The 14,246-nt window shown below is 46.3% G+C and overlaps 1 protein-coding gene across 1 annotated transcript in view; it reads right to left on the bottom strand.

The window, feature by feature from the left end:
* MYO5B (myosin VB) overlaps positions 1 to 14,246 on the bottom strand; it is a 148,464-nt gene that overhangs the window by 55,632 nt on the left and 78,586 nt on the right. The window contains exons 15-17 of the mRNA XM_017734339.1: positions 9,134 to 9,280; positions 8,424 to 8,521; positions 4,509 to 4,595 (exon numbers count right to left, since the gene is read on the bottom strand). Coding sequence (XP_017589828.1) covers positions 4,509 to 4,595; positions 8,424 to 8,521; positions 9,134 to 9,280 — 332 coding nt within the window. The remainder of the gene's footprint in view (positions 1 to 4,508; positions 4,596 to 8,423; positions 8,522 to 9,133; positions 9,281 to 14,246) is intronic.

Raw genomic sequence — 14,246 nt, 5'->3', positions numbered from 1 at the left:
AAACCTCAGTTCCTAGAGATGCTCCCAGAGATAGTCCTAAAGATGAAGATGAGGAAGACCCTTTGCTCCCAGGGAAGGAGAAGGGCCTCTGTTCTTAGAGATGAAATGCTCCCAGAGATGGGTGAAGAGAACTTTTGTTTCTGAACGGCTCAACCTTAAAATTGTACCCCAAAAACCTTCAAGAGTGGACCCTCGAAGGCAGTTGTGGGAAAAGCTGCAAGTCGTGGGTAGGGACTCTCACATGATGCGAGCAGAGAACCAACGTGGGCGGCTGTCTCGTTGTGATAATGTTTTCATAGCATGGGCAAGAGAGACTCCTCTTCCTAAATGGACTGAACAAGGTTATCATGGAAGTGGTAAACAGACTGAACATCTTAAGGGTTGTCTTTTTACATTGTCAGTGGGAGAAGGGAGGAAGGTGGGGGGGAGGAGAAGAGTTCTGAAGGTGTGGTATGATTTTTTTTTTTCTTCTTTTAGGTCTGTTAATAAACTTCTTTATATTCTTTCAAGTTTAGTGCCTGCTCTGCTTTTCTCCTAATTCTTATCTCACAGAAAGTAAACAGTAATGAGTATTTTAGACCAAACCACTACAAATTCTTTTAGAAACTGCAGTTCAGGGAGAAAATTTCTCTTGCCTTGTTTACTGTAGCAGAACAGATTTGCCTTTCAGTTGGCTCTAAAACATGCAGGCTGGCCTGGCTTGAAATTAGCTGGAATATATTCAAAGGGAAGAATGAGGGGGGAAAACCCCTCCATTTACATATTACACCTTTGTTGGGAGTGGGCAAACAGAACTGTTGGTAGCCAAAGCAATTTGTAGGTCTTGTTATCCTGAAATGACAGCCAGACAGCTAAAGGCACATTCTATAAAAAAAAAATTATATATCCAAGGATGTCCATGACAGTTTTCAATTGTAAGTGTTTAATGTTTATAGAGTTTAGCAGCTGGGATTTCACACTGAATTGATACAAAAATGCTGCATTTGACAGTGAGCTCCAGCAACCAGAGGAAGCAGCCAAATGCCAAGGATACTTAAACTATAAATACATAACTACAATGAGAGTATTTCAGAGAGAAATGCAGTGATGAGGTTATTCAGAGTGATGGTGGGAGACCACTGCTGCTGGACCACTGACTTGGAAACCACCATAACCAGCAGGAAAAAAACGTACAGTTTTGAGAGAACCAATTTAAAATCTTGTTTTAAAGAGTATTTTGTTATTCATGGAGATCTGCACCAATTAGTTCTCTGTAGATTCATCTCTATGCAGCCAGTTTCTGTAAAGAAGATGAATGGTTTTACAGCACAGAGACATCTTCCACGCTTTACCCGGGGAAGATGATGATAGATTTACTACACACGCACCCCAGACAGTCCATTCATCACAGTCATTTATGTACATGCTAACAGATACATTTCTTAACTGTTGTGTAACATTTAAAAGCAAATGATACATTTTCAATTTATTTCAGACACAGCCAGAGCACAGCCTACCACGGAAATGGTAAAATAAACCCAGGCACACCCTAAGTGGGGAGCCCAAGGCTTCAGATCTCTGTGACTTTCACGGGTTCAACAGCTACAACTTGTATGAAAAATTATTTCTTTTCTTAGAGGTAAAAAAAATTATTAAAGACTCAAACCACTGAACTCTTCAGCAGCAGGTGGTTTTATCCAGAGATCTCTGACTCAAAGCCACACCACCTTCAGAAGTTACTCTTGTGACAATATGCTGGAATATATTCAGAGGTAACCATTACAGGATGAAAGTAAGAGTTTTTCTATTGTTTCTGTATAAAACCTACCTTGAGATAAACAAATTTGGAAATTCCCTGTTGCTTTACAGGTAAATCGCTTACACCCAAGCGAAGCAAAAGTCATGAAGATCAAGTTTTCCATTATTATTTTAAAGTATTCCAAATTTAGAGCCTTCACATGAGGTTTAAATTTAAAGCAATGACTCTCCTTTTTTGTTTTATCCTTAATCAAGCAATATAAAATCAACTTGTCTCAAAACATAAGGAAATACAGAGGAATAATCAATGCACACTGTGATGAAAAGATCACAAGTAAAACTGCACCTTTTCCCAAGCTGGTCTGTAAAGTCAATTTTAATGCACAGATTATTCACAATCTTTCAATGACATTGTCCAGCTCCTGGGTCTGGATTTTCAAGACTGGAATGTTGTGAGTAAGGAAGGTGAAGAACTACCAGAGCCCAAAGCAAGTATTTTATTTAGTGCACAGCTGTCCCTATAAACAATTATCTCCTAGAAATATTAAACTATACAAAAATCTGTCCTTCAAGCATCACAAACTTTGGAGAAGGTCACTCTGAAAGGCTGAAATAGCTTTTTGCATACTTTTTTTTTTTTGTCCCTGGAGGAAGAACAAGAGCTGACAAGTTGCAGTGATGGAAGAGTCCTGTATTTTTAGCATCCTGGGAAAAGATCTCATAACCAAAAGCATGCAAGCAGAGCTGAGAGCATCACTTCAGACTGTGTCAGGGTGGAGAAGTCCTTGCACTGGTCAATTATCTGCTGTCAACAGAGCCTGGCTGGTCTCCAGGTGCTGCAGAGGTTTCTCCCCTCCATTCCCCCTCCCCAGTTACTAATTTTACACTGATTTCAGTGCTGTAGGGACTAAACTGCAGTTAATGGAAATGGAAAAACACTACAAATCTGTAGGATAATAATGAATGGAGAGGAACAGGGTATCCGTGCAGCCATGACAAGACCAGTAACAAACCTCAAAAAACACACAGCTCAGGTCAGAGCTCCCCAAGCTCTCCTGGGACCCACCAGGCAGAGCCAGGGCCCAGATTGCGCTGGGCAGTGTGACTGCCTGCTTGGAGAGCAAAGAACTGCTTTTCTGTGGCCTCTTCTGTGTGAAAAAACCCAGCTTTTTCATTGCTTCAGGGCTTTTCCTACAAGAGGACTGTCAGAGTTGGTCCAGCAACAAAGATGGTAATAAAAGACAACCCATGGGCTGGAATTTTTAATTCCTCACCACGGCTTAGTGATCATGTAATGTAGGAGGAGCTTTTTATTGCTACTTCCACAGAAGCCTTCAAGACTTCAGAGATGAGAGCCAAAGGTGATGCTGGGTCTTCTAACAGTGTCAGGCTCCCAACATGAGGACCCAGACCTCCACCCTTCTACCCCAGCAGAGGACAGAGAGAAACTGGTTTCTGTGAGACTTTTCTTCTTCTATTTTCCCTTCTTCCTCCTTAAGTAGTTGGACTCAGCTGGTCAGGGAGAACCCCATCACCAGTTTTGGCCTGCCCATGGAGGTCACTGGCCAACAGAGGTGAAGGGCAGGAGAGCCTCCTCATCTCAACATGCAGCTGCTGCCCTCGGCTGCCAGAAACCCTCTGCAGCTTTGCAGGAGGTGAGAGTAGCACACTCCTCCCCAAAATCCAGAACAGGGAGTTTCTCATGGTGTTCCACATCACGCTAAGCCGACTCTTCTCTGAGCATATTTATAACTTCTTTGTTCCATATAAAAAGGCTGATGGCTTTGCTGACATTAACACAAAGCTGCTTGGCACTAAAATGCAGCTGATGCATTTTTAGAATTATTTGCCCTTGTCATCTTCAGGACTTATGTATAGTCTATGTTTTCTGATTTATTAGGCCTTAAAATCCTCTTTTGAATTTTATGTCACAATCAGAAGGAGCCACACCACCTGTAACCCTCCTTTTTTATGATGAAAGAGTTTGAAGCTTAGGATGCTCTGGATGTGCGGTGTGAAAGTCTACAACAATTATTTACAACTCTTATTTTCCTTCTCTGCAAGTAGAATCAAAATTTTTTTTGGCTGAAATAAGGATTGCAGCAGATGTCTGAAGCCAGGGAAAAAAACATGAAGAAAAGCAAACTGAACAGTGGAAGGGACTTCAGGCAAGCAGAGAAAAAGTCCTTTAGGGCAGTGCTTGCTTCCAGAGCTGTTGTTTTGTGTACTTGATGTCCACCTAGGTACGGGATCAAAGCTGGATTCCTTTGTCTGCCAGACATCAGCTTTTTCAGAGGTTTCATCAGAGCAAATTGCCTCTCAGGACCAAACTGAAAGCACCAGCTGGAACACTGAACACAGCACAACACATGCTCTGTCAGCCCCACTTTGCAGCTCTTTGCTTGATGACGAATCTCTTAGACTTGAGGGACCCAGGACATAACGGGGGTTTTGCAAAATGAAAAAAATATATATATAAAAAGCAGAAAATCTATCCTGGATATAAACCAGCCTAAATAAACACTGTCCTAAGAACACAAGTGTTTTCTTCTCCCTCCCTCACCTCAGTTAATCCCAGAATGGTTTGGCCTGGAAGGGACCTTAAAGCCCATCCAGTGCCACCCCTGCCATGGGCAGGGACACCTTCCACTGTCCCAGGCTGCTCCAAGCCCTATCCAGCCTGGCCTGGGACACTGCCAGGGATGGGGTACAATGAACTTGCTGAGTAATTCTCAGCAGCAGCACAGCCCAGGGAATTCCCAGCCCAGTACCTGGATGGGAAGCCAGCTGCACTGATCCGGATGGTTTCCAGCACTCCACAGGCTCTCAGCTGCTGCACTGCTCTCTTTGGATCAAACCTGAAATTAGATTTAGGACAGACATTAATACACCATGAAAAGGAAACCCACCTCCCCAACCCACCTGAGAGTGACTCTTCCAGAGACAGGAATTACCTTCTCCTCTCCTCATTACTGTAGTGGCTGGCCATATTTCCATACTTTCTGTCCACAGCCGTTCCCTCTCAAACCTCAGGATAACCCATGCCTGGCTTTGGGAACAGGCTGCACAAATGTCACACCTTTTCTCTGCATGTCACAAAGGTGGTGTGATTTGCAAGTTACTCAAAACCTTGCTACCACCCTGCTATCAATGCCAAGTGTATTCTTGGGATAGGATGACCATCTGCTGCAATTAATTAGTGCCTACAACCAAAATCTACCTGGCTTTGTAAAGCAATACAATCCCAATAAAGAAGGGAACAGGCTACCCCACCACAAGCTGCCTGGTTAACCAGGCAGTATTACTCCTGCAGCTATAAGGGCAACGACATATTTGCAGAAATCAAATTCAATGGCAAAGTAAGTCTGATATATTCAATTCCATACCAAAAACAGGTAAGTAACAGATCCCACAAGTTTCTAGACTAAGTTTACTGAGAACAGTGGTGCTCATGTTCCAGACTAATGACTTTGGTAGGCACCATGTGGAAATTCAAGGTGTTTCTGCCCTCCTCTTTAAAGCCTGCATCACCTCTTACCACTGGCATCTCATTTCCATCAGCAATTTGTGCCAAAAAAACTCATGGCAACTTCCAGCTGAATACTTGGACAGTGCTTTCTCTGGATTCCAGCAAGAATCCACTCCCAGATCAGACTATCCTTGCACAGAGTGAGTCCAGGTACCAGCATCCCCCACGGCTGCTGCCTCCTTCCACTCTGACTCCAAATGCACAAAGAGGTTCCAGCTCTCCAGCTCTGGAAGGCACTGGAAAAAGCCCTTGGATCAAGCTTGGACTCACATGATGCAGATGCCCATAGCTGTGTGAGGTTTCCAGAACAAAGCTTCTCATATAATGAGAACCTGCTTTTCCCTTTCTGAAAGCCCAAAGTATTTACATCTGCAAGTCAAGATTGCATGAATAATTCTGCCTGCTCTCTGCTGTACAAAAGCAGCATGAAAAAAACAGTTCCCTTCTTCTCCCTCTGTGCTTTTTTAAATTCCCTGGACCTGTCAAGTTTACAAGCAAGTTATTCACTGCAACACCACAAACACTGTGCAGGGTGAAAAATCAGTCTGGGCTGTCACTCACTTCAAGGAAGAACCCACAAGGGTGCAATTTCCATAACAATAAATAATAAACAGGACTGGCAGATCAACAGGTAAGCTTCAGTCCTGGAAGATCCCAGGGCAATCTCTGTTGTATCCAAGGGAAACTCTGCAAAGCAGCAAAGCCCTGCTCAGTGGGGTAAAATGCAATCACCAGAGAAGCTGCAGTCATCAGCAACAGCTCCAGTAATGAAATAATCACCTTAAAAGTGGGAAAATTCACCTTATTATGAACTCCTTTTCCTTGCCATAGCAGGTAGAAGCACCTGGCTGGCTGTTTTTGGCCTGGAAACCCAAGTAAAAGATCCCAAACCCTGCCTGAAACAGAATTTAAAAGGAAAACTGGCAGAGGAACAACCTGAAGCCAGGTATTCCCCTGGCATATCTCTCTTTCGAAGTCTTCTCCACTAGAAATTTACCTCACATCCAGCCTGCAGTCAGATGCAGCAAACATCCCTGTGTGGTTGCCAAGGTGTCCTCCAGGATGGGAGCCTGACACCCCTGAGCCCCATTACAGATCTTGCAAGTTGTGAAGTAGGAATGCAGGGTGCAAGAGACCTGAGGAAGAAGAGACTGAGGAAGTCTCCAGTCCAACCCCCTATGTTCAAAAGCTAGGACAGCTATAGGGGCAGATCCATAGCTCAGGGGTTTATCCAGCCAAAACTGATAGAAACCTCCACAGATGGAGGTTGCACAACCTCTCTGGGCAGACTGCTCCATTGACAGACAGTCCTCAGGGAGAAAAAACCACGTTTACCTATCTCCAGTCTGAACCTCCCGTGTCAGTTTGGGACCATTGGCTCCTGTCCTCCCACCACACACCACTGTTGAGAGCATGGTTGTCTCCTCATGGTAGCCCCTCTAAGTACTGAAAGGCTGCCATTACATCCTTTCTGTTCTCCAGCGTAAGCATCTCATTTTAATCAAAAATGTAATCTCTTGTGAGCTGAAAAACATTATGTTTTAGGAAGAGAAAACTTGTTTTCTCACTGAACAACAAACGTAACACCAAGTGTTCTGAATGCTACAGACACCACTTCAGTGCTAACCTGGAGCAGTGCTGATGATGTTTCACTTCACAAATGCCTCCCAGCACTGTGTATTTCCCAGCATGTGTCTCTGAAATACAGATACAGCCATCCCAGCTTCTCCAGATCCCACTTTAACACATCAGCAAATCGATTTTAGAGAGCAAATCCTACAAGGAGCAACTGAGGGAGCTGGGAAAGGGGCTCAGGCTGGAGCAAAGGAGGCTCAGGGGGGACCTTGTGGCTCTGCACAAGTCCCTGACAGGAGGGGGCAGCCGGGGGGGTCGGGCTCTGCTCGCAGGGAACAGGGACAGGAGGAGAGGGAACGGCCTCAGGCTGGGCCAGGGGAGGCTCAGGGTGGACATGAGGAGGAATTTCTCCAGGGAAAGGGTGGTCAGGCCTTGGCAGGGGCTGCCCAGGGAGGTGTTGGAGTCCCCATTCCTGGAGGGGTCCAAGGAAGGCCTGGATGTGGCACTCAATGCTCTGGGCTGGTGACAAGGTGGGCATCGGGCACAGCTTGGACTAGGTGATCGTGGAGCTCTTTTCCAACCTCAGTGTTCCTCAGATTCTATAAATAGGGAAAATATAAACCAGTTTCTGAATGTCTTGCAATGATTAATACCCCTCACTTTGCTGTTTGCATGGGTAAAGAGTCAAGCCAGGAGGCTTCCTGGTGGATACATCTCCACCAGCACATCATGACCAAGGGTGAGCCTCTTTAGAGACGCTTTGCCCTCCTTTCAGGACACTCTTGGAGCTGTCTCTGCACTCCTAAGTCCTAAGACTCCTAAGTCTCTGCACTGTGCTCACCGGGAGCTCTCAGCCTGCACTGGATCAGCTGGAGGGAAATGCCTCCCTGCTGCTGGATCACATTTACAACCTTCTTCCTTAAAGGTCACCACGTGCAGTTTATGCCTTTCGAGGACATCGCATCTATAAGGTCCCTGCAGACTAATGGCCAAGCTTTCCTGGAGTTACAGGGAAGAAAACCGGGTACAAATCCATGACCAGGGCTAACAGCTACCTGCTCACAGCGTTTGCTGTCTGTGATATGTCTCTGAACTACAGAGGAAGATCAGGACTGGCCTTTTGCTTCAGCTGTTCGCTCACCTGGAAACCTGCCTGAAGTTCAAGTCACGTCTTTACTTTTTCTACGTTTATATTGAAAGAACAAGACATTTTTGTTCATTTTACAAGCCCACTGTTTATCTCTGCTTTTTCATTCCTTTCTCTTTTCACTGTTTGGAATTATTTAAATCAAAGCAAGTCTAAGATGAAAACTGCACAAAGACCCCCTTACAGCAAAGCAAGGATGCTCAGTATTAGCAGAGCGTATCTATGAATTATTAGAACCTGAATTATTCCTCATTTCAGAGGCACGAACCCCACATACTGAAACCCAAAAAGGTGACTCCAGCAATCCACATGGACCTTCCAGTTACAGGAACAACATTAAAAGGAGGGGGCAAGCTCTTCAGCAGGAGGAAGAGCCCAAGGCACGCTCTGTAGCTATGAAGCTGAACTCATTTGCTCATCTGCAGTGCCACTTACTTGAAGGGGAGCTTCTCGTCGTTGGGCTTGATGCAGCGCACGTAGTGCGGGGTGGTGGCATTCAGGGTCTCCATCAGCAGGTGCAGGGAGTTGCGGAACTGCAAGACAAAACCACTCGTCTTGAGAATGGATGGAGCTGCCGTAACCCCGCAGCCCCAGGCAGCAGGTGCCACAAGCCACCTGTGCGGGTGCGACACAGCGTGAACCTCGCCACCGACCCAGCACAAGGCAGGGGGCATTCAGAGAAGACACTGGGGGGTTGAGGGCTTCCAGTTCAAAGAGGTTCATGGGCAACAAAGCTTGGGTCTCTGCCCAGTTGGGTCTTTGAAACATCTCCAAGGATGGAGACAGCACAACCTCTCTGTGCCCCCCTGGAACTTTCTCACTGCCCACACAGGGAAAAATGCTCCTTTTCTGAAGTGGTTTCAATTTATGAGCCCCACAGTACATTGGGACACAGTCCAGTGAATCCCAGAGTGGCCTCCACCCTCCCCAGACCACATCTCAGCTGCTTTCAGTCAAGACTACACAAGCCTGTTGTTCCAGAGGCACTGCTAGAAACCATCCAAAATGCACCAGTTGAACATGGATCGTGGGAAAGTCTCTTTCCACCATCAACAGCTTTTTATTTACCTCTTCTTCAAACTGAAGCAACAAGATCTTAACTGGATTTCTCTCTCGCTGACTGACTCACTCAAATCATACATTACCTGGTGTCCCACTGTTTTCCTGTGCTCCTTGTTGGCAGCTTTGAAGGCTGGCCTGGCAGAGCGGACGCTGATCCGGGGTGTTCCCTTTCCCACGGCAGTGGTGGGCACAGCGTCCTCTTCCTGGAATAAGTCTGCTACCATCTGATACTAAAACAAAAGGCAACACTTGAGCATCTCTGGCCCTGCTCACTGGGGAATGAACCCACCCAACTCCCATTGTTCAGGTCATTTCTCACTCATCCTAAACCTGGAAGGGGAAAAAGGGCAAGAAAGTGAAAGCAAGAAGAGTTGTCTACATAAACCATCAGCAGGACCATTGACCATTCTGTGCTGTAGTTCACAAAACCTTGAAATGTGCACATTAAATTGAATTAGCCAAAAAATAAAGGAGGCTGGATTGCTGAAGTCTTGCGAGGGCTCAAAACCTCCTGAGCATGAGGTGACTCTTGCTCCCAAGACCTTGTTTCAGGGTGTTCATCCAGCCCTGACCCAGCAAGGATGCTGCCTGCACAGCACATACCCCAGGAAAAGATCTCCTGCGAGGACAGCCAGCTCCCACCACAGCCCCAGAGGCACCCTTGCTTTTCCAAACAATAGAGGAACACAAGCACTTCCTCACTAATTACCCACCTTTCAGGTGAACGAGCAGGGTGGCAGCAGCACTGCCATCCCACAGCCCTGGAAGCACCACATCTAGCTCATCAGATCCCTAAGTGTGGGATTTCTGGCAAGCCAGCAGCAACACTTCTGCTTCATAAACAGGAGAACAGGTGAGCTGGTAAATGCAGTTAATACCTTTATTATTATTATTATTATTATTATTATTTAGGGAGCATTCAAATTTACATTAGGCTGGGGAACCTGAATATTAAGTAAGCCCCCGTAAATCTGGTCTGGTTAGCAGGGCTGTTACACTTCCACATCTGGAATCCATCTACAGAACCACACTGGCTACTGCCACAGCTGCACTTACATTCCAAGGGGAAATCCTTAAATGTAAGAAAACCTCTCTGCAGGTGGGATGTGATGTATCACCACCTGAGCTGGGCTCCAGCCTGGTGACACTGCCAAAGCACCCACGATGTCTCCCAGCATGGACGCTGGAGCACCTGAGGGAGAGAACCACACTCCCCAGATCCACAGCACACCATGCCCAACACATCCACCCCAAAACCACTGGCACAAGGCAGTGGCAGCTGCACAGCACTCTTGCCCCCACCTCAGGCTCCTCCAAAAGCCCAACCTGGTTGTGTTTCCATTAAGATCCCAGGAAGAGTGCTCTGGTTTACCGCTTTTTAGACACAAACAGACAGCCCAGTGCCGTGAAGGGCTGCCTGGCTCTCTGCCACATCCCTGGGCTGAAACAGGAACGCTTCCAGCCCTGTCCTGTAGGCTGTTCTCACAGCTTGTTAGTACAGCAGCCTCAACACCACTGTGGGAAGGAAATGGTTTGCATTGCATGAGCAAATTGCTTGCAGGCCTGCTAAGGATCTGCTTCATACTCTCAGCTTTCACTGCTATCTCTGCAGCTCCCTCAACTCCTACCAAAATAAAGGCTCCCACGTTCTTCACCTGGCCCTCTATGCCGAAGAAAGACATCCTGACAGCTGTTGTGGATGACTCATCACCATCTGGGATGCTCTGACTCCTGCAAACACGGGACGTATGGATGGCACATGTACTGATGAAGACATCCAACACAGGCACTGTGTTACTACCTCACACCTAATGATGTGGTAAAACCCCTGGATGTAATCTTGGGCTTCAAAATATCTTCTCAACAGAGCTGGGAGTGCCACTGATCCCTCCATCCACTTGCCATCAATAACAGCAGCGCTTGTTCCTGAATAAGTGCTGGAGAAGGATCTCAGAGCCGAGCTCTCAGCCTGCATAATGCAAATCTGGTGAAACTGGGATCATCTCTAGAAGGAACCATTCCACAGGTTCCAGGGCGTAAGTAAGAAAAGACAGAACCCTCCTCCCCATCTGGCAGAGTCAAAACCATTGGTGCATTATTTGTAATTACAGAGAACTGGAATGTAATACCTTCACAGCATGCCTGTATGCTTTCCATCAGCATTCAAATAATTCTCCTTAATTCAAAGAACATCGGCTCTCAACTGTTTTGGCTGACCAGTGCTTACAGAACTAATTAACTGCTTTATAAAGTCTCTTTCACCATCTTGTTGATGGCATTAATTGCATTCTAATCAGCAGAAGGCAGTTCTGCCTTGGTGGGAGTGCTTCGTCAGCGATGCGCTTGCTGACAGGGAGGTGCTCAGGTCCTTGCTGTGTTAAATTCAGTGTTCCCCCTTGCCCTCTGTACTGCTTTAGTGGGAATGCAAAGAAGAGGGCAGGGAATGCTGTGCGCCAGCCTGATCCCGAGGACAGGACAAAGTCCTCGCAGCACAGCCCTCTGCAGCACAAATCTGAGCTTTAGTTAAATCTACACATCTGGGCAGCAGACTCAGCACTGCCACTGCTGCTTTTTCTGGTTCGGTGAGACCAGGTTGCTTTTTACAGCAAAACAAAATTGTTTTTAATTGTTTATAGCCCTGGAGGGCACACGGCAGCCAAGAGGCAAAAAAACAGCGTAATGATCTGCTGGCAGACAGGGGTTAGGGGCAGCAAGAGATCATCAGGTGCTGAAGGATTTGCAGGAGGAAGGTGACGATGCTCCTGCTGCTCTTCTTCCCAGAACAGCACAGGATCAACACGGGGTGATAGAAGCCACTGCTAGCATGTCGTTAAGGGAATGGCTTAAAGGTAGGAATTCATCAAACTATCTCTCAAAGGTTCTCAGACTGAAGTGCATTTCAGAGTGTTTTGTGCTGGGTCAGAGCAGCTGTGGCTGCCCCTGGATGCCTGGAAGTGTCCCAGGCCAGGTTGGACGGGGCTTGGAGCAACCTGGGATAGTGGAAGGTGTCCCTGCCCATGGCAGAGGGTGGCACTGGATGGGATTTAAGATCCCTTCCAACCCAGCTATTAAACAGAAGTCCAGCTTGCTCTGCTACTATATTGTGGTCCCTATATATGACAAGAGAGCCTTTATTTTATATCTCTGTTTTTAGGGAACGATTTCCAGGGTCTCCACCACTCGGCAACACACTGCTCCAATGAGTTACAATCTCTCCTCTACACCAACAGGAAGAAGTCAAACGGAAATCCTTATCAGACACTGCCAGTTCTGCAGCACTGACTCCAAGAGCAAGTTCAGTACTGGCTAAATAATTAATCATACAGCATCAATTATTCCTGGAGGTTACCTGGCATTTCTAATGAGCTCTAATCACGCCCAGTTTTTACCCTGGGAAGCTTCCTGAACATGCAGAGCTCTTGATTTGGGCATTATTAAAGCCCAGCTTCACAGTTATTAGTTTCACAACTACTCCCATGGATGAGAAAATTGCTCATCTTGCCATCTTCACATGAATTCCTTGCTGTGAAACAGCCAAGCCACTGACAGCAGTTAAATAATTTCCCATTCTCATCTCTCCTAACTTTGACAGGAACAAACTCCTGCTTAAAACGCTCCTAAAAATAATGCTTCCTCCATCTCCCTTCATCCCACTCCTTATTCAGGGTGGCATTTAGAAGGTCACAGCCAGCAATAAACCTAAGGGTGTCACAAAGAGAAGTCTAGATATGAGACACATTTGCTTGCAACATGCAGGGGGGGTTCAAAATCTGTAATGCAAAAAAAACCCTAAACCAACTTAACATGCTGGTCCATGCTGTGGAAGGCTTTGAAATGGTTTGGAGGAAAGCAGATGTATTCCTTCCTTAAACCACACACCAGGTTTGAAGGTACAGTGGTGCCCCAGAGTCACGCAGCCTGGATTTTGGCTGCTGGATGGTGAGTTGGACTTTGCAGGGCTGCATTTTCACACTAACTCCTCAATAAAAGCTTCACCTGGGAGAGAGGAGGTTGTTTAAAGTTTCAGCTCATTAATTGACAGACTCAAGGCTGCAGGGAAGAACTTTTGGTCTGGTTTTAAAACAACAAAGATTTGAAATTCCTTAGCTGTCTGTGTTACTGACACTTTTAACCCAACCTACCCAAATGCTGACAGGGAACAGGAGTATGGTACTGGAAGTCAATGTAAAATCTCCTCAATTTGTACAGAAAACTGTCAAATCTCTGACTTGGAGCCCACTGCCCACTGGGTCATTTACTGCAGGCATGACCCACTCCAAAGCCTTCAGAGCCCCACAGCTCTTCTGCTTCCAACATCCCACCAAACCCACAGCCCACCGGGGGTTTTAAACACCAAGAGCCAAAAAAGCCTTTACCAGGAGATGTGGCATTCAAGGCCAGTCAATACATCCCCGTTGGCACTTGGTGCAATGAGATGTTGACAAGTTGTTTCTACAACACTTGGGAGAGGGGAAGTACATGGCACAGAATCTTGTAAGACACAGAGTGTCTTGTAAGTGTCTCTTGTAAGAGACATCCAAGAGTGATCATTAGTATCTGTTAATTTGTTAAAGTTACACATTGGCAGCGGTGTAAAACAGCCCCACAGCAGCTGGAGTGTCTCAGAGTTCATGTTACATTTCTCTACTTTTCGCATAGTAATTATCAAAGTAATTAGAAGTCACAGGGACAAGTATGATGGATTACAACTAAGAGGAAGCTAAGATTAAGCTATTCTCACATACAGGGGGGATAGGACCAGCAAGGCCACCCACAATAAACACACAACACTGGTGACAGCGGCTTTTAACCCCAGATCCCCTTGCTTTTGACCAGCCTGGTCTAGTGGAAGGTGTCCCATGGCAGGGGGCTGGAATGAGATGATCCCTAAGTTCTCTTCCAACCCAAACCATCCTGTGATTCTGTGGGTGATGGGTGACAGGTGGGGAGCTCTAAGCAAGAGTTAAGTGGGATTTACAATGCCCAAAAACTACCTGTTCCTAATTTTGGTGACCAAAAAAGAAGAGCATCAGCAGGTTCGGAAACTATTTTTGAGATGCATCTTGACAGGACACCAACACCAGAGTGAAGGAATTCTGACAACCGCACGCAACCACCCACATCCACACATGGGTGCGACTGTAACCCCCAGCACCCTCCTCTCCCCCCTTCTCCCTGCTCCACACCCCACTGATC

Source organism: Corvus brachyrhynchos, unplaced genomic scaffold (assembly GCF_000691975.1).
Source record: "Corvus brachyrhynchos isolate BGI_N302 unplaced genomic scaffold, ASM69197v1 scaffold285, whole genome shotgun sequence".
NCBI classification, from domain to species: domain Eukaryota; kingdom Metazoa; phylum Chordata; class Aves; order Passeriformes; family Corvidae; genus Corvus; species Corvus brachyrhynchos.
Note: the sequence above shows the minus strand (reverse complement) of the source record. Positions and strands in the feature narration are given on the sequence as shown.